The sequence below is a fragment of the Hyla sarda genome, chromosome 1 (genome assembly GCF_029499605.1).
Source record: "Hyla sarda isolate aHylSar1 chromosome 1, aHylSar1.hap1, whole genome shotgun sequence".
NCBI lineage: Eukaryota > Metazoa > Chordata > Amphibia > Anura > Hylidae > Hyla > Hyla sarda.
Genome location: NC_079189.1, coordinates 441,473,373 through 441,500,792, shown reverse-complemented (window position 1 = coordinate 441,500,792; position 27,420 = coordinate 441,473,373). Strand labels below are relative to the sequence as shown.

At 43.6% G+C, this 27,420-nt stretch overlaps 1 protein-coding gene across 1 annotated transcript in view; it reads right to left on the bottom strand.

Annotated features, from left to right (window-relative positions):
* Nucleotides 1-27,420, bottom strand: part of DGCR8 (DGCR8 microprocessor complex subunit) — a 58,172-nt gene that overhangs the window by 19,749 nt on the left and 11,003 nt on the right. The window contains exons 6-12 of the mRNA XM_056532633.1: nucleotides 26,556-26,753; nucleotides 21,397-21,498; nucleotides 20,465-20,563; nucleotides 20,293-20,375; nucleotides 17,325-17,425; nucleotides 17,116-17,222; nucleotides 6,235-6,362 (exon numbers count right to left, since the gene is read on the bottom strand). Of these exons, the coding sequence (XP_056388608.1) occupies nucleotides 6,235-6,362; nucleotides 17,116-17,222; nucleotides 17,325-17,425; nucleotides 20,293-20,375; nucleotides 20,465-20,563; nucleotides 21,397-21,498; nucleotides 26,556-26,753 (818 nt within the window). The remainder of the gene's footprint in view (nucleotides 1-6,234; nucleotides 6,363-17,115; nucleotides 17,223-17,324; nucleotides 17,426-20,292; nucleotides 20,376-20,464; nucleotides 20,564-21,396; nucleotides 21,499-26,555; nucleotides 26,754-27,420) is intronic.

Here is a 27,420-nt window from a genome sequence, read left to right as displayed (position 1 = left end):
AAAGGGGTAGTCAAATAATAAAATATGTAAGTATGCATAGGAATTTGTTCATGTTTTTTTTTTAAATCTATAGTCCGAGCATCCAACGATCTGAGGGACCGTGAACTGGCCCCCGTTTAAAAAGTTTGAGGATCCTGCTATAGAGAGAGTGTGTGGGGCCTCTAACCCCAACATTTTTTGAGACTTTAGCCCCTATAAAGAAGCATATTGCTGGCCTTTTACAAAGAAAACAGATAAGACCAGCTTTTTTTTTTTTTTTTTAGACTCACAGAATGTAAGAGAGCTACGGGCAGAATTTTATGCCCTATCACAATCCTTGTGAAGATTGGTAGAGAAGCATGTAAAGATATAGTCATGGCCATAAATGTTGGCACCCCTGAAATTTTTCAAGAAAATGAATTATTTCTCACAGAAAAGGATTGCAGTAACACATGTTTTGCTATACACATGTTTATTCCCTTTGTGTATATTGGAACTAAACCAAAAAAGGGAAGAAAAAAGCAAAGTGGACATGTCACACCAAACTCCAAAAACGGGCTGGACAAAATTATTGGCACCCTTTCAAAATTGTGGGAAAATAAGATTGTTTCAAGTATGTGATGCTCCTTTAAACTCACCTGGGGCAAGTAACAGGTGTGGACAATATAAAAATCACACCTGAAAGCAGATAAAAGGAGAGAAGTTCACCTAGTCTTTGCTTTGTGTGTCTGTGTGCCACACTAAGCATGGACAACAGGAAGAGAAGAGAACTGACTGAGGACTTGAGAACCAAAATTGTAGAAAAATATCAACAATCTTAACCCCTTAAGGACCGGAGGTTTTTCCGTTTTTGCATTTTCGTTTTTTGCTCCTTGCCTTTAAAAAATCATAACTCTTTCAAATTTACACCTAAAAATCCATATGATGGCTTATTTTTTGCGCCACCAATTCTACTTTGTAATGACGTCAGTCATTTTGCCCAAAAATCTATGGTGAAGCGGGAAAAAAAATCATTGTGCGACAAAATTTAAAAAAAAATGCTGTTTTGTAACTTTTGGGGGCTTCCGTTTCTACGTAGTACATTTTTCGGTAAAAATGACACCTGATATGTATTCTGTAGGTCCATACGATTAAAATGATACCCTACTTATATAGGTTTGATTTTGTCGGACTTCTGGAAAAAATCATAACTACATGCAGGAAAATTAATACGTTTAAAATTGTCATCTTCTGACCCCTATAACTTTTTTATTTTTCCGTGTATGGGGCGGTATGAGGGCTCATTTTTTGCGCCGTGATCTGAAGTTTTTAACGGTACCATTTTTGCATTGATAGGACTTATTGATCGCTTTTTATTCATTTTTTCATGATATAAAAAGTGACCAAAAATGCACTATTTTGGACTTTGGAATTTTTTTGCGCGCACGCCATTGACCGTGCGGTTTAATTAACGATATATTTTTATAATTCGGACATTTCCGCACGCGGCGATACCATTTATGTTTATTTTTATTTTTATTTACACTGTGTTTTTTCTTTTATGGGAAAAGGGGGGTGATTCAAACTTTTAATAGGGAAGGGGTTAAATGATGTTTATTCACTTTTTTTTTGCACTTTTTTTTTGCAGTGTTATAGGTCCCATAGGGACCTATAACACTGCACACACTGATCTTTTACATTGATCACTGGTTTCTCATAAGAAACCAGTGATCGATGATTCTGCCGCATGACTGCTCATGCCTGGATCTCAGGCACTGAGCAGTCATTCGGCGATCGGACAGCGAGGAGGCAGGTAGGGGCCCTCCCGCTGTCCTGTCAGCTGTTCGGGATGCCGCGATTTCACCGCGGCTATCCCGAACAGCCCACTGAGCTAGCCGGCATGCTTTCGGTTTCACTTTAGACGCGGCGTTCAACTTTGAACGCCGCGTCTAAAGGGTTAATAGCGCGCGGCACAGCGATCAATGCCGCGCGCTATTAGCCACGGGTCCCGGCCGTTGTTAGAGGCCGGGCCCGAACCGCTATGACGCGGGGCCACGCCGTGGCCCCGCGTTATAGATCGGGAGTGGACACGACGTTCCAGTACGTCATGTGTCCTTAAGGGGTTAAGGTTACAAGTTCATCTCCAGAGATCTAGATTTGCCTTTGTCCACAGTGCGCAACATTAATCAAGAAGTTTGCAACCCATGGCACTGTAGCTAATCTCCCTGAGCGTGGACAGAAGAGAAAAAATGATGAAAGGTGTCAATGCAGGATAGTCCGGGTGGATAAGCATCCCCAAACAAGTTCCAAAGATATTCAAGCTGTCCTGCAGGCTCAGGGAGCATCAGTGTCAGCGCAAACTATCCATCGACATTTAAAAATGAAATGAAACGCTATGGCAGGAGACCCAGAAGGACCCCACTACTGACACAGACATAAAAAAAGCAAGACTACATTTTGCCAAAATGAACTTGAGTAAGCCAAAATCCTTCTGGGAAAACATCTTGTGGACAGATAAGAGCAAGATAGAGCTTTTTGGTAAAGCACATTATTCTACCGTTTACCGAAAACGGAATGAGGCCTAAAAAGAAAAGAACACAGTACCTACAGTGAAATATGGTGGAGGGTCAATGATGTTTTGGGGTTGTTTTGCTGCCTCTGGCGCTGGGTGTCTTGAATGTGTGCAAGGCATTATGAAATCTGAGGATTACCAACGGATTTTGGGTCGCACTGTACAGCCCAATGTCAGTTTGCGTCCGAGATCTTGGGTCTTCCAGCAGGACAATGACCCCAAACATACGTCAAAAAGCACCCAGAAATGGATGGCAACAAAGCGATGGAGAGTTCTGAAGAGGCCAGCAATGAGTACAGATCTAACACCTGTGGAGAAATCTTAAAATTGCTGTTAGGAAAAGGCGCCCTTCCAATAAGAGAGACCTGGAGCAGTTTGCAAAGGAAGAATGGTCCAACATTCCGGCTGAGAGGTGTAAGAAGCTTATTGATGGTTATAGGAAGCTCCTGATTTCAGTTATTTTTTCAAAAGGGTGTGCAACAAAATATTAAGTTAAGGGTGCCAATAATTTTGTCCAGCCCATTTTTGGAGTTTGGTGTGACATTATGTCCAATTTGCTTTTTTTTTTCCTCCCTTTTTTTGTTTAGTTTCAATACACACAAAGGGAATAAACGTGTATAGCAAAACATGTGTTACTGCAATCCTTTTCTGTGAGAAATACTTAATTTCCTTGAAAAATTTCAGGGGTGCCAACATTTACGGCCATGACCGTATAAACAGACAATGCCACCACAATAGCTTACATTAACCACCAGGGAGGTACAAAGCTAAAAGAACCTTATGAGAGTTAAGTAATTTATTTTAATTTTAGGCTAGCAGAAGGCCATCTAAACTCCCTGTCAACTCCGAGCCTAAATGAAAACATAAGACGACTCCCTCAACCACCACTTCATGTAAGGGGGAGTAAATGTTTAATGAAGTTTTTCATAACATTATGGGATCAATACAGAATACGGGTGTTTGAGGTCTTGCTGTACCACTTGGTAATTACTTCTATTGTTATTTGCATATTATATTGGTCTTATCCCTCATCTCTTTTAGCTGCGATTGACATATGCTTTTTTATTCATGCTGCTAGGCTTCTCTCCCCATGTTATTCCCCATATGGGTATATACAGGGGCAAGTCCTGGTAAAAAGAAAAGTGAGGGAACTCGCCCAAGATTTCCACTCAAGGGGTGGTCCTACAGGACTCCTGCTAATGGGAACGGGGTTCCTGCTGTAAAAAGAGTGCAGGAACTCAGTTCCTATGCATTCCTCCAGGACTTGAGCCCTGGCCGTATATAATTGGTATGTAGTGTCACTGTTTCATTATTTAGTTATACTTACCTGAGGGATTCCATTTGTAACTCCATCAATATCTTTGCTCCACTGAGTAGTATATCTCTGTGATTCGTTCATTATTTTTTAATTGTCTTTTTTTAATGTATATATGTTTTTTTCCGATTTAGTAAACATACATTGTTTTCCTTGTCTTTCCCTAACCCTGAGGAACCCACACACTATAGGAGTGGGAGAAAAGCGACAGAAAGAGGGAATAAACACCGTATTTAATGTTATACCTTTAAACTATCATTATAGAATAGGGTATTAATATCAATGGTGGTAACATAGGCTCCCCCTATTAGTGTAGTTGTTTTTATTATTAGTACACTTTTCTTTATTGACAAACGTGGAATGTTGTTAGGACTGGGATATCCTTGCTAGAGTCCCTCTCTGGCATATATCATCCTAGCCATTGTGCCTGACCGTGCTTTGGTCACTTCCCATTGCTCATCTCTGTTCATAATTTTTTTCCTTTTGCACTTAGCACTAAGGAGGGAGGGTCACCATGGTTGAGGCCATCCTGTTAGGGAGATGGGTCCCTCAAAAGGCAGATATACAGGGGTGTCTATCTTTTAGGGCCGGCTTTTTTGGGGTCACAATTCATCCTTCTAGGTGACTAATCTCCCAGCTTTACCAACAACCCACGTTCACTTTTCTTTGTTGTGTGTTTTTGTCTCTTGTATTGTTAGGGACACCTTTTGTGTTTTGACCTATTTTTATGCATACTAATAAAAGTTGTGTTTTATTTTTCCTTATTAGATTAGATGGGACAGCAAAGTATACTCTATGCGAAAGAGATTCCCACACCCCTCAGCAACAGTATGTAGGCTTAAGGGAGAAGAGATCTTTTATTGGCTACACAAGTCTAGGAATGAAGCTGTCCAGATACAAGAGAGTTACTTAAAGGGGTACTCCAACCCCAGACATCTTATCCCCTATCCAAAGGAGAGATTGTGGGGGTCCCCAGCGGCAGGACCCCTGTTATCAGACATCTTATCCCCCATCCTTTAGATAGGGGATAAGATGTCTAGGGCCGGAGTACACCTTTAAGGCAGAAGCCTACTTGATTCATAGACCTCCACATACCACATGAGAGAAGTATAAAACTAAGAGAGCAGGTTTCGAACTGCACTTCACTGGTTTGAAAAAAAACAACAAACAAAAAAAACTGAAAGAAATAAAGATTGCAGCCTGCAACTCAAAGTTAGTGCTGACATGTAAAAATAAATTTATTATATGCTGAAGGTGTCTATAGCCTTAAAGCGTACCTGTCATAGTGCAAAAAAAAGTGATATGTTACTCAGAACCCAATCCTGATCATGTGCATATCATTTTTGTGTGTCTCGGACCTATATATCCAGAGATATAAGCATTTATCTGCTGGTGAGTTACTTTTTCATTGTGCAGGCTGGAGGGGGCGTGTCAGTCTGTCTCCCTCACAGGAGCAAGCCTGGGCAGTCAGCCAATCAGTACTCTCTACTCTGTAACCCTTTCCTCTCTGGTTTTATGCTGTGTCATGTGTCAGAGGAAGATACTTGGAGCTTGCCTGCAGTAATCAGAAGACATTATGGTGAATTCATAACCGGATAAAATGTATAAATATAAGAATAGATCTTTATAAAATTAGTGCAAGGATTTTTTTTAGATAAAAGAACAGCATTTTTATGAATACATGTTCTATCTGTTTTATCTTCTCCTAGTAAAGCTGGATGCTAATCAGCATAGCTGTCACTATGTGTGTCATTCATCTTTCACAGACTCCTGAATGTCTGATCAACTTCTTTGTCATTCAGGAGTCCGAGAAAGCTTTGACTATTTCAGCATGCTGGGAGTTGTAGTTTAGTAACAACTGAGGCTGCAATGTTTGTAAATAACTGTGTTAAAGCAGTGTTGCCTACAGCCGTTTTAAAATTACAGCTCCCAGCATGTCCACACATCCTTTATCTGTAGTTTTGCATACACAATAGAAATCTCCTATACTGGATACCGGTATGCTTTACGGCCGGTATCCAGTATACTGTAAAATCTAGACTAGTCTGTCTGGCTAAAAGACAGGCGACCCCTAGTGGTGGCTATTTTGAGCTTGAATTTCAGGTGAAAATTTTTTTAAAAATTTAACAGGTGTATATTGTCAAATGTCATATTATAATGAGTTCTGCAATATATGAAAAGTTTTTAACAATGACAGTGCCTCTTTAAGATGGAAGACCCTATATCATTTTAGGAAACAAGGTAGATGTTAGTGTCATTATAGTTTAACTGCACTTCTAAAAAGGTAAAACTATTTTTTTTTTTATTACAGTTTCAACAGTAAAGGTGTTAGCCACTCAAGGTGCACACACACCACACAATCCAAATCTAACACAATATAAAGACTCACCTGTTTTACCATTTTAGTGCTCTCCCTTCCATACATACGTAGAAGGGAGCCCCAGTTTTTCACATGGGGATGAAGAAGCTGAAGAATTTTTTGTGATGCCAACTGTTTGCCAACCCTTTTATTTTTACCTACAATGAAGAGGAGAGATTGTTTAATAAGAAATGTAGTACTAGTTAGGCACAAGTAAAGTTATTGGAAGAAAACATTAAAACGTACCTGTCAGGTCCAAAAAAAAACTGTCAGTACCTAATCCTGACCATGTACATCTAAGTTTTATATGTCTGGCACCTTTATTTTTTAATTACACTTTAATTGATGCTCACTTGTTTTAATTTCATCCCAGGGGGTGTGGCCTCACTGTGCAGGCCTTAGCCTCCTCCCTCAGTCTGCTGTCAGCTCCCCTATCTCTTTGCATTAATAAAACTACAACTCCCAGCATGTCCTCACTGTCAGGGCATTCTGGGAGTTGTAGTTTTGTTAACAATAGGGGAGATGTAAGTGGCAGGCGGGCAGTGAAATTAACATTGGGCGGGAGAAGTGAGCGGCTGGCGGACATTAAAATAAGCGGCGGGAGAAGTCAGCAGCGGCGGCATGCTAATAAGTGAGTGGCAGTGTGCGGCTGTATTAGCTGCAGAGTGGGGCTGATGTAATATGTGCGGCGCAATCTCGGGCGCTCCGCAGTAGCCGACATAAGCAGTTTTCCCCGTGCGCTCCTAGCACTTTCAGCATCAGTGATGTTAGAAGTGCACTGGGGGAAAACCGCTAATGGCTGCTGTGGAGCTTCAGTGTAGTTATTAACCCCTTAAGGACTGAGGGGTTTTCGGTTTTTGCACTTTAGTTTTTTCCTCCTCACCTTTTAAAAATGATAACCCTTTCAATTCTGAACCCAAAAATCCATATGATGTCGTATTTTTTGCGCCACCAATTCTACTTTGCATTGACATCAGTCATTTTACCCAAAACTCTACAGCGAAACGGGAAAAAAAAATCATTGTGCGACGAAATTGAAGAAGAAACGCCATTTTGGGAGCTTCCGTTGCTACGCAGTAAATTTTTCAGTAAAAATGACATCTTCTCTTTATTCTGTAGGTCCATACGATTAAAATGATACCCTACTTATATCGGTTTAATTTTGTCGTACTTCTGGAAAAAATCATAACTACATGCATGGAAATTTACACGTTTAAAATTGTCATCTTCTGACCCCTATAACTGTTTTATTTTTCTGCGTATGGGTCAGTATGAGGGCTCATTTTTTGCGCCGTGATCTGACATTTTTAGCGGTACAATTTTTGTATTGATCGGACTTTTTGATCGCTTTTTATTCATTTTTTCATGATATAAAAAGCGACCAAAAATATGTTATTTTGGACTTTGGATTTTCTTTGCGCGTACGCCATTGATCGTGCGGTTTAATTAATGAAATATTTTTATAGTTCGGACATTTACGCACGCGGCGATACCACATATGTTAACTTTTATTTACACAGTTTTTTTTATGGGAAAAGGGGGGCGATTTTAACTTATTAGGGAAGGGGTTAAATGACCTTTGTTAACTTTTTTTTCACTTTTTTTTGGAAGTGCTATAGCTCCCATAGGGAGCTGTAGCACTGCACACACTGATCTCCTATGCTGATCCCTGCAGAGCCATAGCTCTGCACGGATCAGCGAGATAGGGGCTCGATTGCTCAAGCCTGTAGTTCAGGCTTGGAGCAATCAAACCCCGATCGGACGCCGCGGACACAGGTAAGGAGACCTCCGCCTGCGTCCCAGCTGATCGGAACTGTCCCGATCAGCCCGACTGAGCTGCCGGGAAGCATTTACTTTCACTTTCAGACGCGGCGGTCAACTTTGATCGCCGCGTCTGAAGGGTTAACAGCGCGCAGCACAACGATCGATGCCGCACGCTGTTAGCCCAGGGTCCCGGGTATGATTAGCAGCCGGGACCGACCCAGTGTGATGCAGGGTCATGGCGTGACCCAGTTTTTAACACCGGGAGTGTACTAAGTCCTTAAGGGTTATTTAACAAAAAAAAAAAAAACTCCTGCATCCCTCTGCAGGAATGCAGGACCTTACTTGCTGTGTGCTCGGTCCCGGCCGCTCTTTGCTCCTGCAGGATGAGCGACAGGCTGGTGGGAGAAGAGCAGTGTCCAGGGTCCATGCGTCATGACGCTGCCTCTGGACTTGTGTGTGTCCCAGCAGGTATGGGGACCCCAGTTTTTTAAGCCATGATTTATATAAAAATTTTATAACATTTTCAGAAGAAGTATATTAGAAAAGTTATTGTTTTGCCAAGATGTAAAACATACAAAAAGTTTTTGTATCTGACAGTGCCCATTTAACCTCTTAGGGACGCAGAGCATACCTGTACGTCCTGCGCCTGCGATATAACGCGGGGTAATGACCCAGCGTCATATTGGGTCGGTCAGCTAACGGTAGCCAGGACCCGGGGCTAATAGCGCGTCACTGATCGCGGTGATCAAAGTTGATAGCATTCCATGGTAAACACTGCACCCTATGAGTACATTATGACACCCACTGTACAGTTTTTGCACTTCCCAGTTCTAAGCCTAAGTGCAAAAACGGAAAACCCTGAGTCCCCAAGGGATTAAAGGAGCAAACAAACAAACATTCTAAAATCCTCTTCTTACAAAGTTCCATGGTAAACACAGCACCCTAAGAGTACATTACAACACCCACTGTACTGTATATATGCATTAGTAGGGCATATAGATTTCTATGATTATGACAAGGAAGGCAGTTTATTTAATTGGTGGCCGTAAAAAGGAGGATATTTTTTATGCTTACCGTAAAATCTCTCTCGAAAGATTCATTGGGGGACACAGACCATGGGTGTATGCTGCTGTCACTAGGAGGTTCGACACTATGGCAACAAGAGAAGTCGGCTCCTCCCAGCAGGCACCTGAGGTAATCAGTTTTAGTCCCAGAGCAATAGGAGAAGACCGACAGTTCAAGAGAAAACCACAAACTGTCCGAGCAATCAGAAGGCAACTGAACACACCTTCGGACAGATAACTGAAATACGAACACCAGAAAAAAGGGGGGGAGCTGTGTACCCCAATGGATCCTTCAAGAAAGAGATTTTACAGTAAGCATAAAAAAATCTCCTTTTCTCTATCGGCTCCATTGGGGGACAGAGACCATGGGACGTACCAAAGCCGTCCCTTGGGTGGGTAAGGAATCAGACAGGTGGACGGTTGGACCACCGCTGTCTGCAACATCTTACAGCCCAGAGTAGCATTAACCGATGCAAAGGCATGAATCTGGTAGCAACTTGAGAAAGTGTACAAAGACGACCACGCGGACGCCTTACAGAACTGCAAGGCCGAAGCCACGTAGCGGAGGGCTCAGGATGCCCCGAAAAACCGGTGGAAAGAGCCAAACCCCTGAAGAGTGGGATCTTCCCCTTGCAGCGGTAAGCTCCCAAAAAGAGCAGACCGGATCCACCGAAAAATTGTGGTCGTAGAAGCAGGTTGTCCTGTACAACGACCTTCCGGAAAAACAAAAAAGGGGGGTCACACTGCCGAAAGGAAAGAGTGACTGCGAGATAAGTCTGAACAGCCCTCACCACAACCAGGTTGTGAAACAAATGCTTACAGGAATGAGAAGGGGCCGGACAAGAGGACGGTAGGGCAATGTTCTCATTGGAGATGAAAAAGTTAAAAAAAAACATCTCAAATAAGGAGGATGGACCTGGACGGAAAACAACTTGTCCTGGTATACCACCAGGAAGGGAGAACGGCAGGAGAGAGCTACCAGCTCTGACACCCTCCTAACAGAGGTAAGAGCAATAAGGAACACCACCTTCCGGGAAAAGAAATGTCCCTGGGAGGGTCCAAAGGGGCGTCCTGCAGAGCACCTATGACAAAGTGTAAGTCCCAAGGGAAAAAAGGGGACTGATAAGGAGGGGCAGCTTGTGCCACTCCCTGAACTAGGTTCGGACATGATATTTGAACGCCAAAGAACGTTGAAAAAGAATGGAAACGGCCGAAAGCCAACCACGACCGGAGAGAAAGGCTGAGTTTCACACCAACAGAAATAAGACCGCCAGGTATGGTGGTAAACCTTTGCAGAGGAAGGCTTGTGAGCCCTCAGAATGGTGTGAACCACTTGGGAAGAGAAACCGCGGGTCCTCAGAACCGCTGTCTCAAACGCTACGCCGTCAAAAGCAGAGACGGTAAATAGGGGTGGCACAGGAGACCTGATATAGGAGGTCTGGATGATAGGGAAGGTGCAGTGGTAAGTAGTTTAGGAGCCTGACCACGACGACGTACCACGCCCGCCGAGGAAAGTCTGGGCCACGAGAATGGGGGAACGCCCTCTGCTGCGAGTTTCCTCAGGATCTAGAAAAGAGAGGAAGGGGAGGAAACAGATAAGGTAGGGCAAAGCCCGACCAATAAACAGATAATGCAGGGCAAAGCCCGACCAAGAAAGAGGAACGCTTGGTTGTGGCGGGACGTGCAGAGGTCCACGCCTGGAGCGCCCCAGGGGTTGCAGATCACTGCAAACACCTCCGGATGTAGGGACCACTCGCCTTGGACGGCTGAAGACCAGCTGAGAAAGACCACATCCCAGAAACGCCCGGAATGAAAAGCGCTGAGATGGCCAGAAACCTGAGTTCCGCCCAGAAGGGATTTCCCAAGAAGCAAGCAAAGAAAGGATTGCTCTAGGCCCCAACATGTTGATGGGGAAAAAGGGCTTCTCGAGGGACCAAGGCCCCAGACCGGCCGGTCCTTGAAAACACCTCCCAGCCCAACAGACTGGCAGGGAGGGGCAGGAAGGAGCGCCCGAAAAAGCAGGGGAGAAACGAAGCCACCATAGAAGGGATCGACAAGACTGTCGAGTGACAATGGAGACCTGTCCCACTGGAAGAGAATCACCAATTGAAGAGGTCGGTGATGAAACTGGGCAAATGGCACGGCCTTCACGGCCGCCGCTAACCGACCCAGGATATCCATGCAAAAGCGAATGGAAACTGGAGCAGGGTCCCGAAGTCATCGGACTCTTGATAAGAGAGTCAGCCGATTGGTTGGCAGAGTTGAAAGCGGGCAGAGGCCGCATCGATCTGGAGCCCCAGGAAAGCGGTTGGACTTGTACCGAATGACCATCCAACCCAAGAGAGACAAGGTCTGGAGGTTGAGACCAAGACTCTCCAGGATCTGGGCCCTGGCTGGAACTCTGATCAGAAGGTCGTCCAAGTAAGGAATCACGGAAACAACTGTTGTCCGTAAAAGGGGCTATCACAGGCGCCGGGACTTTGTTAAAATGTCCACGGAGAAGTGGCCAGACCGAACTGGAGAGCCACAATAGAAAATGACCGTCCGGAACTGCAAAGTGGAGGTACCGCTGATGCCTGGAACAATGAGATGTGGAGGCAGGCATCCTTGATGTCCACCGACGAACGAAAATTCCCCATGAACCAGGGACGCCAGCACTGAATGGAGAGACTCCATTCGGGATGGGAAGCAGAAGATGCTGGCTGGGATACTCGAAAACCAAGATTGGGCGAACAGAAACGCCTTTCTTGGGGACCACAAAGAGGTTGGAATAAACCTCAAAAACTTTCCCCTGAAGGAACCGGGACAATGAATGTGCGTAGCCAAGGCATCCCGGAAGAGTAAGAGGCGACCAACCACCCGAGAAAGGTGGTCGGGGGGTGGGGGCGACCAATCAGATCGAGGAAGGCCTACGGGTGCCCGATGGGGCCGCTAAACGGCCTGAACGGATAGCCGACCTCCGGGAGGGACAGGTCCAGAAGGAGGAAGCCTTCTTCCCATGAAGGCGCCCGGCTGGACCCCTTGTTGGTACCCTGTGTGGCACCAAAGGTCCGCAGAACCCGAAGGAGGACTTACGACGGAAAGCGGTTCTGTGAGCCGTATCCAGAGGTAATAAAGAACTCTTTTCTGCCCGACGCCTCACTTCCTGAAGGCGGCGTCCACATTCCAGGCTTTAAGCCACATGGAGGGACGGTGGCTTGTGGCAAAGGCAGCACAGTGGCTGCGCATGAAACAGAAAATATCCAGCTGCGGAGCATCGGCTAGATTAAATAAATCCTCCAGAGGGATCTTGAAGACTACCCTGGCGGAGTTGGGAGACCACACTGACCCCCAGGCCGAAGCAAAAGCAGGAAGATCCTGCTGTCTAAGGCAAAGTTTGCCAAAGTCTCCACCTTCATGTCTTGAATGCAGCCACATGAGCCAAAGGCCGGGTAGGTGCCTTAGAGAGGCGGGAGACCGACAGATCCACAGTTGGAGAGGAGGTCCACGGCGAAGGGATACCGCGCTTGAACCTTCTAAGTTTCCTGAAACTTCTTGTCAGGGTGCCTCCAGGTGGATACCAGCAACGCGTAAAATTCAGCATGAGAACTGAAGGTCTTGGGTGCCGGGCGGGCACGAAGAAAAGGAGACTTCTGGAGCCACATCCGAAGTTCCTGGGTCCTTTAGATGGAAGGTATATCTTATGGCCGAAACCAATGAGTACACCACATCAGGAATCCGTGTGTTCCTTTAAGTCTGAGGCCGAATCAGAAACCTCATCCGCAAGTTCTCCAGGTGAATGGGAACGAGGTGAGGCAGCCCTGGAAGAGGTCGGGCATGATGAGAGGAAACTTCTGGACCATGTCCGAAGTTCCTGGGTCCTTAGCTGGAAGATGGCTCTTATGGCCGAAACCAATGAGTACACCAAATCAGGCATATTCGTGTGGTCCTCCGAGTCGGGGGCCGAATAGGAAACTGCATCCACAAGTTCTCCAGGTGAATGGGAATGTGTGAGGTGGCCCTGGAAAAGGGGGAGACTGACCAGGTACGCAGGTCTGGAGAGCCAGAGCAGCGACCATGGGAGCGTCCTCTAGAGGAGTAACAGAGCGATGCCTGTGAGGGGAGCGCCCGTGCCTGCCAGAAGACTCGGAGGAGGAGTCAGATGAAAAACACCCACATGATGCTGCGAGAGCATCAGTATAGGAGGAGAGTGGGACCCTCCAGAGGGCCAGGAGGGCCTCTCCAATGCAGTCACCTCATAACAGAAGTCCTGAGCCAAGTCGGACATAGACTGGGGGAGGTAGAGAACCCAGGCTGGAGGGGCGGCCGAACCCACCGGGTCTGGTAGACAACCGGGGTAGAATAGCAGGGCGGTCAAGGGGAGCAGGCAGAACAAGTGGTTCAGCAGAAACAGACATTTTTGAGATACAGCTTTTACAGATTTAATGAGTGGCTAACACTCCAGTTAACTGTTTAGAGGGAGCAAATGGGTTCAGCAGAACCAGGCATTTTGGAATTACAGCTTTTACAGACAAAATGATGAACTAACGCTCCAGTTGTCTGTGCAGCCCAAGTCTGTGACCCCAGGGCAGCTGCTGTGAGGAGAACTCCGTTCTAGTGTAGACAAAGGAGGGAGAAATGCCGGCCAATAGCATAAGAGGGGCGGGCCAGGAGCAGGGGCACTGCTGATTGGCCCCTGCCTCTCACTACGCGCACAGTGCTGATTGGAGGCTAATTTGGGCTTCTCAGAAGCCCCAACAGAGGAGGGCGGAGCTATAGTGCCCTCAGCTTCTGACAAGAAGGTCAGTAATGGCGCCCACGCCCCTTTCCCCGAGCGCACGTCATTTGCATATGCGCTTGCGGGGAAGCGAGCGAGACACCGCCGGCAGCCGAAACCGAAAGTAAGCCGGCGCTTCATGCGCCCGCATAGTAAAAACGCAGCGGCTGTCAGCCACTTAAGAAACATTGACACCACACACACATATCGCTCAGGAAAGTGAAAAGTATAGTGCCCTCTGAATAAAGTTGTACCCCAGTCCAAAAATGCTCCTGCTCACCCCAGTTTTTTCAATAACTATAGAAAAACCCCTTGTCCAGGCCAGCCCCTGAGAAAAAGTGGGCAAAAAGTGAGGGTATCCAGAGGTTGCAAGGCTGTACCTAGGAGAAAGGGAATATACTCACCTCAGTCAGAAGAACTTACCTCATGAAGTCTTCCTATGAAGTCTTCAGTCAGCCTTCTGTCACCTGCATCACACCGAGCTACCATGTGCGAACGAGGCGAGCAGGGAAATAGGGGACCCGGATCCATGAGGTACAACCCCAGGCGCTGACTGTTGGCGAGAGGGGGTTAACAGCGTATATACGCAATGTCTGTGCCCCCTCAATCGCAATGGGGAGACAGTGAGCCGCAGTTCCTGAATCCCCACCTGAAAACATGAAAGAAAAAGGAATAAAAAAAACCACATCCCTAACTAGGAAAATAATAAAAACATAAGACCTGGTCTGGAGAGAACTCCGGACCATGTCCACCTCCTTAAGACACTAAGCTAAAACTGGTTACCTCAGGTGCCTGTGGGCAGGTATACCCTGCTGGGAGGAGCCGACTTCTCTTGTTGCCATAGTGTCGAACCTCCTAGTGACAGCAGCATACACCCATGGTCTGTGTCCCCCAATGGAGCCGATAGAGAAATAATACATTTCTATTTATTGCTGAACACAGCTTTCCTTGTAACATGTTTGCAAAACTGTATCCACAGTGATCACTGTTCCCCGGGCCAGCCAAAAAGACAAATATCTTACATTATAAAAATGTGCTGCATGAGTAAACAATTGTATCTATCCATACAAAGGAAATCTTGTGACATAACTTCAACCCATCCCCCTGGAGAAGCCAGAGCCAAGTTAAAAGATACTGCATCTCTACTATTTTTTGAGCCAAAACCAGTGGCAGTTTTCCAGAAAAAAATAAAAATAAACTGCAGTGTGACAGTAGCCTCAGGTTATGTTCACACAGCGGAATTTCCATGCAGAATCTGAAATGGAATTTCTGCTGTCCCATTTACACAGCAAATTTTATGCTGCAGAAATTCCAGTGCAAAAATACTGCATTCCAGATTCCGCTACAACATTGAGCCTGTCACTAGTGTTCAACAACCTTTGAGGGGTTGCCCCCTCGCGGGGATTAAACCCTTCACTAGATCCCCCCTTAAAAACAATCTTTATTATTAACTTGTTAAAATATTACCCCTTCACACTATGATTAAAATTGTCAGTGGAGGGTATGATATTAGGGAGCTATAATTACTCCTCTCTTTGTATATGGAGCTTATAGTATATAATTCTCCGTGCCAATCTTATATTGCTTAGGCGCAGAGTATACCTATGCTCTAGACACTTTTTTTATCCCTCCACTGTTTAAAACTAACTACCAGCCCACCCGACGTTTCGGTGATAAATCACCTTTGTCAAGGGTTAGAGGCTAATGGCGCGAGGGACGCTGTGCACTTACTAATATAGCCTACTGTTGACATCACTTCCTAACTTAATTAACCAATCCCGTAGCGCCACATCATGTTCCCAGGTATTGCGGTCACGGCTCCTCCACTAATAATAAGGGAGGTCCGTGACGTGCTAGTCACATGGTCTCATCATGTGATCGAGTTCCTGTCGTCCGCGTCCTAGGTTGTCAACGCTACACATCCTCTCCGTGTCACGTGACCTCCACTTTACTACGTCACTTCAGTTTCAGCGCATGCGCTAGAACTTAGATTCTTATCTGATGTTTACATTCATAGTGCGCACTCTCCAGGACTTAGAAAAAATCACGGTCACCGTGACCGTGATTTTTTCTAAGTCCTGGAGAGTGCGCACTATGAATGTAAACAGCAGATAAGAATCTAAGTTCTAGCGCATGCGCTGAAACTGAAGTGACGTAGTAAAGTGGAGGTCACGTGACACGGAGAGGATGTGTAGCGTTGACAACCTAGGACGCGGACGACAGGAACTCGATCACATGATGAGACCATGTGACTAGCACGTCACGGACCTCCCTTATTATTAGTGGAGGAGCCGTGACCGCGATACCTGGGAACATGATGTGGCGCTACGGGATTGGTTAATTAAGTTAGGAAGTGATGTCAACAGTAGGCTATATTAGTAAGTGCACAGCGTCCCTCGCGCCATTAGCCTCTAACCCTTGACAAAGGTGATTTATCACCGAAACGTCGGGTGGGCTGGTAGTTAGTTTTAAACAGTGGAGGGATAAAAAAAGTGTCTAGAGCATAGGTATACTCTGCGCCTAAGCAATATAAGATTGGCACGGAGAATTATATACTATAAGCTCCATATACAAAGAGAGGAGTAATTATAGCTCCCTAATATCATACCCTCCACTGACAATTTTAATCATAGTGTGAAGGGGTAATATTTTAACAAGTTAATAATAAAGATTGTTTTTAAGGGGGGATCTAGTGAAGGGTTTAATCCCCGCGAGGGGGCAACCCCTCAAAGGTTGTTGAATTTATGATTTGCCCTGTTACCTCCAGGGACATATTTTGTGGATAAAATTTGTCACTAGTGTTTGCACAATTCTTTAGATTCCTTAGAAGAGCCCATTGAAGTCCAAAATCTTTGCAAATCAGCAGAAATTACAGGCACATTCCGCAAACAATCTGCAAAGCTTCAAAAAATCCGCTGCCACCTTGGTAGAAAAGAATTAAGCACAGAAATTTCTAAGGCTATGTTTACATGGTGGAATTGTTGTGCAGAATTCCACTGGAAAATTCTGCTTTGAAATTCACTGAACATTGAATTGAATGGGAATTTTTCACTGTTCCATTCAAACGGCAGTGCAGTGGAAATTCTGCTTTCCGGTTTCAGCATGTCTTTAAATTTTGCTAAATTCTGTGCGGAATCCAATTTAAGTCATTTGGGGCTTTGAATTTTGAGCGCACAGAAATTCGGACAAAATTTCATGAAACTGCAAAAATTATGCAGAAAGCTTTGCAAAATGTAATTTGAGCAGAATAACAGAATTTCCACTGCGTGAACTTAGTCTAAAGCTGAAAATTATGATTCAGTAGGATAAGAAAATCAGAAAACTCACACCAGCCTCTCACAGTGTGTTTTCCACAAGTCATCACATATTCACTCTTCTGGTTCTTTCCAGGAATGACTTCAAACTTGATTGATGTATCACCCATTCCATGGTTTCTAAAGAAAGAAAAGACAACTGATTTTACCAATTCATCTATCAGTGTGTAGTATGCATTGGATAACAAATGATGACACATCTGCTTTGTTAAAAATACAAACCTCTTAAGGCACTCGTGAAGAATTTGATATGGTGACAGCAGTCCAGCTTTATTGGTGAGCTCATACACTCGTGAATCTTCAATACTGATATGGTTAAAATACTAAAAAAAAAAAAAAACACATCAGGAGACAAGTTAAAAAAATTTCAGCTGTAACAATATTAAAGGAAAACAGTCACCCGTTCACCCGCACTATACCAGATACATTGGGTGAACAGGAGACCGATGCGGGGGTCTCGGACTGCTATACCTACCTGCAGTCTGGAGCCCCGCCTCAAAGCCCAAGTCAGCGCTGGAAGAGAGTGACCTTCGGGGGATCGGGGCTGCAGACTACAGGTAGGTATAGCAGTCCGAGACCCCCGCATCGGTCTTCTGTTCACCCACCCGGTGTATCTGGTATAGTGCGGGTGAACGGGTGACTGTTTCCTTTTAAGAGGACCTGTTGCTAACCTCAGAAAAATTTAAAGATTTTACTGTCATGAAACAGCTTAGGGTATCCTGATCACAAACACCTTTTAACAGTTTCTTGATACGCCCTTCCATTTCTGGGATGTGTGGATTTATAGTTTGTCTGACAATTCAGCCAGTCAGATGGAAGTGAACTAAATAAAGGGGAGTGAATATTGTATACAATGCTTAACCCCTTAAAGGGAATGTGTCACCAAATGTGATTGTTTTAAATATTTAAAAAAAAAATATATATATTTCTTTACTAGCCACAAAATATGAAAAATGAAATTAAAACTTGTCATATCTCCCACTGTTGCCCAGCAGAGGGAGCTAACATGAGGAATCTGGTGAAATCAAGCAACTTGTCTGGCTGCTGCAATTAGACCTCACCTGTCTACCTTCCTCCTCTGTCAATGTGCAATAGGAGAGGGGGAGTTTTTTTTTGTAGTTTTTCCCAATTCCACTGTCATTTAGTTGGTGTCTGAAGAGTGGTAAAAAACTGACTAGATGTCTCTTAAAGATCTTTGCTCCTCAGGGACTTCGAGAAAATGGTGCTGGTTCACCCCCTTTCATTTCACCTAATCTATGCTATGCACATGTGCAGTAAGCAGTCAATGCTTTTCTATGAGACACTCTCAGTCTTAACTTTCTTATGCCGTGTACCTGCCATAAAGTAACTGTGTAAGTGTTCTGTAGTTACAAACCATAAAAGAGGCTACAATAATGGCAGCCCCGAGTACACACTTTATTAATAAATAACATTAAAACTACATTGTCCAAAATTTTAATACATAAATGAAATCCTTTATCTTGATAAAATTATTCTATTTATTAAAAAAATAAAAATGGTGAAACATTCCCTTTAAGGACCGGGCCATTTTTCATTTTTGCACTTTCGTTTTTTCCTCTTCACATTCTAAAAATCATAACGCTTTCTAGGGCTGGGCAGTATACCGGTTCATACAGAATACCGACCGAGGCGGAACCTATCACCGGCCGAGGGGGAACATCACTGCGGGCGGTGATAGGCTGAAGGCTCTCCGACGTTCCCGTCCCCAGGAAGCAGGTGAGGCCAGTACCGGACCAACAGGAGGTGAGTTAAAGTTAACTGTTTATCTTTTGCAGCCTGGGCATAGGGATACAGCGTACAGTACAGAGTTCCAGTGCTGGCGGCCCGCAACAAACAGGAGGACGAGGAAGGCAGCGCTTGCGGGTGACATGTGATTAGTGTGGGGACAGCGCAGTGCTGGGCTGATAATTGGTGTGGGGGGGGGGGCTGAAGAAGAACAGCGCTCGCGGGTCACATATAATTAGTTCCAAGAGGTGGGGACAGCGCAGCGCTGGGCTGATAATTAATTGGGGAGGAGAGAGAGAAATACCGTTACATACCGTGGAATCGCTATAAGTTACAAAAATACTGTGATACACATCTTTGGTCATACCGCCCAGCTCTAACGCTTTCAATTTTCCACCTACAGACCCATAAGAGAGCTTTTTTTTGCACCACCAATTTTACTTTGTAATGACATTAATCATTTCACCACAAAATCTATGGCGAAAGCAGAAAAAAATACATTTGTGGGGCAAAATTGATAAAAAATTTTTTTTTTAAATGAACACCATTTTGTATCTTTTGGGGGCTTCAGATTCTACACAGAGCACTTTTCAGTAAAAATTACAACTTATCTTAATTCTGTAGGTCCATATGGTCACAAGGATACCTAATTTATATAGGTTTTATTTTATTTTACAACTTAAAAAAAAAAATTACATGCACCGAAATTAGCTGGTTTAAATTGTCATCTTCTGACCCCTATAACTTTTTTCTTTTTTCCACATACGGGGATGCATGTGGGCTAATTTTTTTGCGCTGTGATCTGAAGTTTTCATCATTACCATTTTTGTTTTGATGGGACTTTTTGATAATTTTTTATTCGATTTTTAAGGGTATACAAAATGACCAATAACACTACATTTTTGAATTTTTTTTACATACTATGCCATTGGCCATGCGGTTTAATTAATGCTTTTTTACACCATTTTTAAGTCCCCACTGGGGACTATTACATGCAATCTTCTGATTGCATACACTGTTCAATGCTATGCCATAGCATAGCATTGATCAGTGTTTTCGGCGCTCTGCTGCTCCAGCCTGCTGAGCAGGCATGGTGCAGCAGATCACCAATTGGACAGAGGAGGCAGGCACCCTCCCCCCCGTCCTCTCAGCTGTTCAGGATGCCGCGATTTCACCGCGGTGGGCCCGAACAGCCCGACTGAGCTGCTGGGAACAGTTTACTTTCACTTTAGAAGTTGATCGCCGCGTCTAAGGGGTTAACTCAAACGGTTATGTCCGGCATTAGACACGGGTCCTGGCGGCTGATAGCGGCAGGTACCATCCGGCTATGACGCAGGGGAGTGGGACCAGGGCGTACAAGTACACCCCAAGGTGTTAATACACACTGCCTGACTGTATAATCTAACCAATCACTCCTATTATTAAATAGACAGTTCTGTCTTACCTCCAGCTCATCGCTATCTTTGGGCTTTTCATCAGAGGTCTGTTTTATAAAGTCAGGAATGAGGATTTCCAGTGTAGATCGGGCTAAAAAAAAAGAAAAAGAAGAATTTTCCTTCACAGCTTACCAAAGTGCAATGATACATAAAGTAGAGAATTTACTACAAAATAAATACCAGCTTTATTTTTTGCCAGTTTTTTGCTGCTTGCAGTTCCAGTACCATAGGTCACTCCATCTATAATCACAGATGCTCCAAAAGGCTCACTTGGGTTCTCTACACAACAAGAAAATATCAGAACAGATAAAAAAAGGTTACCTACAATGGTAAAATGAAAGTGAAAAAAATTTAAGGGCAATCTGAAAATAAAGGCAGGAACCTAAAAGGATCTATTTAAATGTCCCTGCTGTATATTTGCCAGTTCATCAAGATATTTTCTACTATGCTACCTTTAATTACATACAATAAACTGGCAGCTACATCTTCAATAAACTGCGTTTTAGATACAATCCTTTGAATTTTAAAGGGTTATGCAGGAACAGAAAAACAGAGCTGATTTCTTTTAAAAAAAACAGCACACCACCAATTCTCAGGTTAGGTGCAATATTGCAGCTTTCCAGTGGCTGCAGGGAGCACTGTGTATGACTGAACTTTGTCCGGGGTCTGACCTGAGTCAAATCTTTATAACTTCCTATTGTCAGTTAATCTACAAACATTTTTTTCTTCTTCCCGGAACACCCCTTTAAATGGGCTCTGTGATTAAAACTATTTTTTTGTATATGATACAGCATGTAAAATAAATACTATTTGTAATTTACTCCCAGTAAAAAAATGTCACTTTCATGGCCTTATAAATCTGGAATCTGCCTGTGTATGAAACATGGAGAGTGCGTTCTATTCACTGCCTTTGGCCAGACCGCACTTCCTGAGTTTAGTCTCCTTTAATGACAGAGCCCATTTAAGTAAAAGTGCCAACGGAATGCTGCAAAGAAGCATGTCCAGTAAGTAAGAAAACCACTTAAACTTAAGTCTTACGTATGAAGGTATCACCCATGTCCTGATCTGCTGCGATTGCCTATTCACAACATACAGATGCCCTGGTTCCTTACCACATTCAAAGAAGTTGTAAACAGGACGGACTTTCAAGACTCTCTGCATATATTCATGGAGGATGCAAACTTCCGACTTTCCATTTGGATTAATAACAAATTCTGTTAGATAAAAACAGTGTTAGCATTTTAAATAAACTATAGTTCTTGTTAGATTAAATTCAAATATGGTGCAACGGCTGCAGGTTTACAGTGCTGGTTCTGCATTAACTTATAGTCCAATGTATATGGAGTGAGTTTAACAGGAATCTGCCAATTCTATTTGCTACTAAGATCTGCAGACCGCTTTGGGATAGCTGTTAGGGTATAAAAACAAACTGTACCTTTCCTGGAGCTCATGGTGGTTGCCAAACTCATGAAACTGCTTTTTTATGGGCAAGTATCAAGGAGATTGAATCGAGCTGTTTAAGTGCCACAGCTTGCCATGCCTACTTACTCACCTCCCTTCCCAGCCTCTCTGTGGCTGACATACAAGGCTCTATATGTCAACTAATAAGAGATTGGGAGGTGAAGGTGAGTGAGAAGGTGCCTCAGGCCTGTGGCACTTGAACAGCTCGGCACTGGATGCTGGCAACCACAGTTTGCTTTTATATCCCAACAGCCATTCCAAAATGGTCTGCAGCTCTTAGCAGCAAAGACAGCTGACAGATTGCCTTCAATACCCCATTCACATGCAGCAGAAATCTGCAGTGGAAAAACTGCTACGTATGAACTTACTGGCCATACTGCTCCCAATATAATATAATGAGCCCACTGTACACATTCAGCAAAAAAAAACAATACCTAAAAGTATAACACTGAAATATTTATAAAAATGGGCCAATATGAATATAATGGAACCCAGGAATATACAGTACATTCAGATATGTTCATGTAACAATAGATGACAATACTATTGGATTAAAGGGGTTATCCACCATAAGGTGATTTTAGTACTTACCTGGCAGACAGTAATGGACATGCTTAGGAAGGATCTGCGCTTGTCTTGGGGCTAAATGGCTATGTTGTGATATTACCATAACACTGTGGCTAGCTTTTTGTGAATTGTTTGACTTTTTTTTTTTTTTTTTTTTTTTTTACTACAAATCCCACAATTCCATCTTCCTCCCTCCCACACATCAGCCACCCCACCCATTGAAACATAAATGAGCTGCATCCATTCAAAAGACCTGTGGTTTTCAATCATGGTGCCTACAGCTGTTGCATTAGTTGCAGATTGATCTCTCCCACCAAGCGAACCCTCCACCCATTAAAGCAGACAGGCTCCCTGTCATCAGCTGACTAGTGAGTCAGGTCTTGGACACATTGCAAACTTGGAAAAATCTCAGACAGTCATTTTGTATGCTGACAAAAATAAATATTGGGGTGAAAATCACATAAGAATTGTGAGAAAACAGTCAAACACAGGTACAGACACTATATTATGGACTACGCTAACTTTACACAGCCCATGTAGCATAGTCAAATAAAAAAAAATTCCTGGAACACCCCTTTAATAGACGTGTACAGACAGGACAAAATCAGCAGACACACAAAGAAAGAAAGAAGAAAAAAAAAAAGGTATTCAGTTTGCTGTTTTTGTCCATACAACACTGTATTGCAAGGAAATTCACCCCTACAAGCAACACTTAAAGAGAGAATGGGTCTGAAATATTGCATTCATTAAGTGTTCCACTGCCCCGATCCTCTTGAACATGGATAAAGGGGTGATTTATGCTATAATACAGGTCTGCCAATAAGAACTGCTGTACTAGAGATGTCTTCTTATAATCAGCAGTGAACACACACATAAAATACACCTTTTGTAAGTCGCCTTATTCTGTGGGCCGTAACTTTTACATTTTTTCACTGACGCAATTGTGTGAGGACTCTTTGCGGGACATGTTGACGGTTTTTGGGTGTGTTATATACATATATACATAAAATTTTTTATATATTTTGTCATATTTCTTTCTTTTTCTATTTTATGATTTTTTTCTCTTTATTTTTTATTTTTCCCATTTAACTTTTTTTTTTTTTTTAAACACACTATTATACACATAATTCAATGGAGTACACATCTGTACTCCATTGAGTTATGCCTGTCATTATTGACAGGATAGATCAGTCTCTACCTTAGACTGATCTCCTGTTGCCATGACAATGGAGGCCACTGTCAGGCCTCCAGTTGCCATGGCAACCATCGGCGCTCTGCTTTCATTTTGCAGAGCGCCGATCGGTGACAGAGAGAGCTCCCTCCCTCTATAACCCTAATAGACGCTGCAGTCTCAGTGACCACATTGTCTACAGGGTTAACCCAGGATCGGAGGGCAGCTCCGATCCTGAGTGCCGCGGGTGGCCTCTTCCGACAGTGCCCCCCACACCACCGATCGCTTCACTGTGTGAAGCGCAGGAGGAGAAGGAGGAGACCCCCCCACTATCACAGCTATTGGTCTGTCTGTACTGATGGATCAATAGCAGTGATCGCCGGCCACGGACCGCTGCAATTGGTCCCTGGCTGGCTTCAGGGAGGCTCATCCATGGCCAATAAACTGTCACAGCGCCCGGCGGTGCTGTGACAGTTTAAAATGATCAGGTACATGTATATGGTGATGCAAGAAGTCATCCCTGATCACCACGTACATGTACCTGATTTTGCGTAAAGAGGTTAAAAACTATTTCCATATGCATAGGGCACAGATCACATTGAGGGAAAATGTATCCATCTGTATTTGCATCAGTAATCCCAATGCCCTAGAGTGTGGTTCATGTTAAAGAGTTTATTTTAGGCCTCCAGTTCAGCCTAAAGAAGAATTGGTGTAATCAATAACCATGGGTAAACAACTTTGTGTATTACTAATGTAACTATAAGTATTATCCATTCAATTCATATTGGATATGACTACCAGGCTCATGAAGTTGAACTCCAACTGTCCTCTTATTTGCACATTGAGTTTCCTTGCCCTGCAATAATCCATCAGTGGTTGACACGCCACTGAAGACTGTAGTCTTTACCTGTAAACTGCACTTGGTTGATAATAAAAATACTGGTTTCTCACTACTGATGTGACATCTTAGAAATACCAGGGTTCTTTTTAAATGAAAATTGTGTAGCGACTTACTAAGTTACATTTAAATGGGCATTGACAGATTTAAAATGTTTTATATGTTGTACATCTTGGCAAAATACACTGCTCAAAAAAAATAACAGGAACACTAAGATAACACATCCTAGATCTGAATGAACTAACTGTATGAAATACTTTCGTCTTTACCTAGTTGATTGTGCTGACAACAAAATCACACAACAATTTGGAAATCAAATTTAGCAACCCATGGAGGTCTGGATACGGAGTTACACTCAAAATCAAAGTGGAAAACCACACTACAGGCTGCTCCAACTTTCATGTAATGTCCTTAAAACTAGTCATAATGAGGCTCAGTAGTGTATGTGGCCTCCATGTGCCCGTATGACCTCCCTACAACACCTGGGCATGCTCCTGATGAGGTGGCGGATGGTCTCCTGAGGGATGTCCTTCCTGACCTGGACTAAAGCATCCGCCAACTCGTGGACAGTCTGTGGTGCAAGGTGACATTGGTTGATGGAGCGCGACATGATGTCCCAGATGTGCTCAGTCGGATTCAGGTCTGGGGAACGGGCGGGCTAGTCCATAGCATCAATGCCTTCCTCTTTCAGGAACTGCTGACACACTCCAGCCACATGAGGTCTAGCATTGTCTTGCATTAGGAGGAACCCAGGGCCAACCACACCAGCATATGGTCTCACAAGCGGTCTGAGGATCTTATCTCGGTACCTAATTGCAGTCAGACTACCTCTGGCAAGCACATGGAGGGCTGTGCGACCTCCCAAAGAAATGCCACCCCACACTATTACTGACCCACCGCCAAACCAGTCATGCTGGAGGATGTTTCAGGCAGCAGAACCTTCTCCACGCCATCTCCAGACTCTGTTACGTCTGTCACATGTGCTCAGTGTGAACCTGCTTTCATCTGTGAAGAGCACAGGGCGCCAGTGGCGAATTTGCCAATCTTGGTGTTCTCTGGCAAATGCCAAACGTCCTGCATGGTGTTGGGCTGTAAGCACAACCCCCATCTGTGGATGTTGGGCCCTCATACCACCCTCATGGAGTCTGTTTCTGACCGTTTGAGCGGACACATGCACATTTGTGGCCTGCTGGAGGTCATTTTGCATGGCTCTGGCAGTGCTCCTCCTTGCACAAAGGGGGAGGTTGCAGTCCTGCTGCTGGGTTATTGGCCTCCTCCACATCTCCTGATGTACTGCCCTGTCTCCTGGTAGAGCCTCCATGCTCTGGACAATACGCTGACAGACACAGCAAACCTTCTTGCCACAGGTCGCATTGATGTGCCATCCTGGATGAGCTGCACTACCTGAGCCACTTGTGTGGGTTGTAGGGAGCCTACAACCCACACAAGTGGCTCAGGTAGTGCAGCTCATCCAGAATGGCACATCAATGCGACCTGTGGCAAGAAGGTTTGCTGTGTCTGTCAGCGTATTTCATCCTACCACTAGAGTGAAAGCACCGACAGCATTCAAAAGTGACCGAAACATCAGCCAGGAAGCAAAATTGATTGTCCATCAGTGTTGCTTCCTGAGAGGACAATGTGATTTCACAGAAGTGTGACTGACTTGGAGTTACATTGTGGGTTGGGGGGGGGGGGTAATTAGGGGAGAGTTTAGATCATGGTTAGGTACTCTTTAACCTTTCTAATATACTTCAAAAGAAAATTTTATTTACTATTTATAGAAATCATGGTCACAGAGCAGCCTGCAGTGATTGGATAAAGAGACCCAGCACAGCAGACTCAGGGAGGAAGAGGAGTCATGCAGAGAGAGGACAAGAGACAGATATGCCTCTTCAGAGCACTGGATGAAAAACCAAGCGAGCACTATAAAAAGATATTTGTGAGAGAATATAGGTGCTAGACACATTAAAGTTATATGTACATCACCAGGATTAGGTGCTAAGTAGCATAAAAATGTATGTGGGATATGACAGGTACTCTTTAAAGGAGTTATCCAGAAAACCTTTAAACAGCACCACATCAGGAAAAAATACAGTCTTAACATATAAGTAGTTACAGAAATAGTTAGCTATTTGACAAAATATAATAAAAAACACTAATGTGTTCAAACACACCTTTCTTTGTTGGTGCATCCTGAACAGATAAGGTTATAAGTTTCTGATTGGCAGGCAAAATGGGTCTTTCAGAACCTGCTTGCTTGCGTTTTACTTCACGATTAAACTGTCTTCTTTCTGCCCATGTTCTGAACTTTTTCACTGTTACCTGTTCAAAATCAAATCTTTTTTCCAAATAGCTTCGGAAATCTTCAAGATCTATAAAAGTAAAAAAAAATAGCTGCAGTGAATAAAGTCAAAAATAAGCAGAATGTATTTAGATTTGTTGCCTGTACATATTGTGAGTCATAAATAATTGGTGAGGGGTGAAAAAAAGGTAAAGTATTACTGGGCTGTCAATGAGTTCACCCATAATGTATAAAATGGCACACAATTATTATGTTAAACGAATAGACTGTCCACCTCCAATCTATTATTGCAATATGTAACCCCTTAAGGACCAAGTCCATTTTGGCCTTAAGGACGAAACAAATTTTATTTTTAAATTTACATTTTTTCCTCCTCGCCTTCTAAAAATCATAAATCTTTTATATTTTCATCCACAAACTAGTATCAGGGCTTGTTTTTTGCGTGACCAGTTGTCCGTTGTAATGACATCACTCATTTTACCATAAAATGTATGGCACAACCCAAAAAAAATACTATTTGTGTGGTGAAATTGAAAAGATAACCGCAATTTTGCTAATTTTGGAAGGTTTAATTTTCACACTGTACAATTTACTGTAAAAATGACATGAGTTCTTTATTCTGTGGGTCAATACAATTAAAATGATACCCATGATTACATACTTTATTATTGTAGAGCTTTAAAAAAAATCTCAAACTTTTTAAAGAAATTAGTATGTTTAAAATCCCTATATTTTGA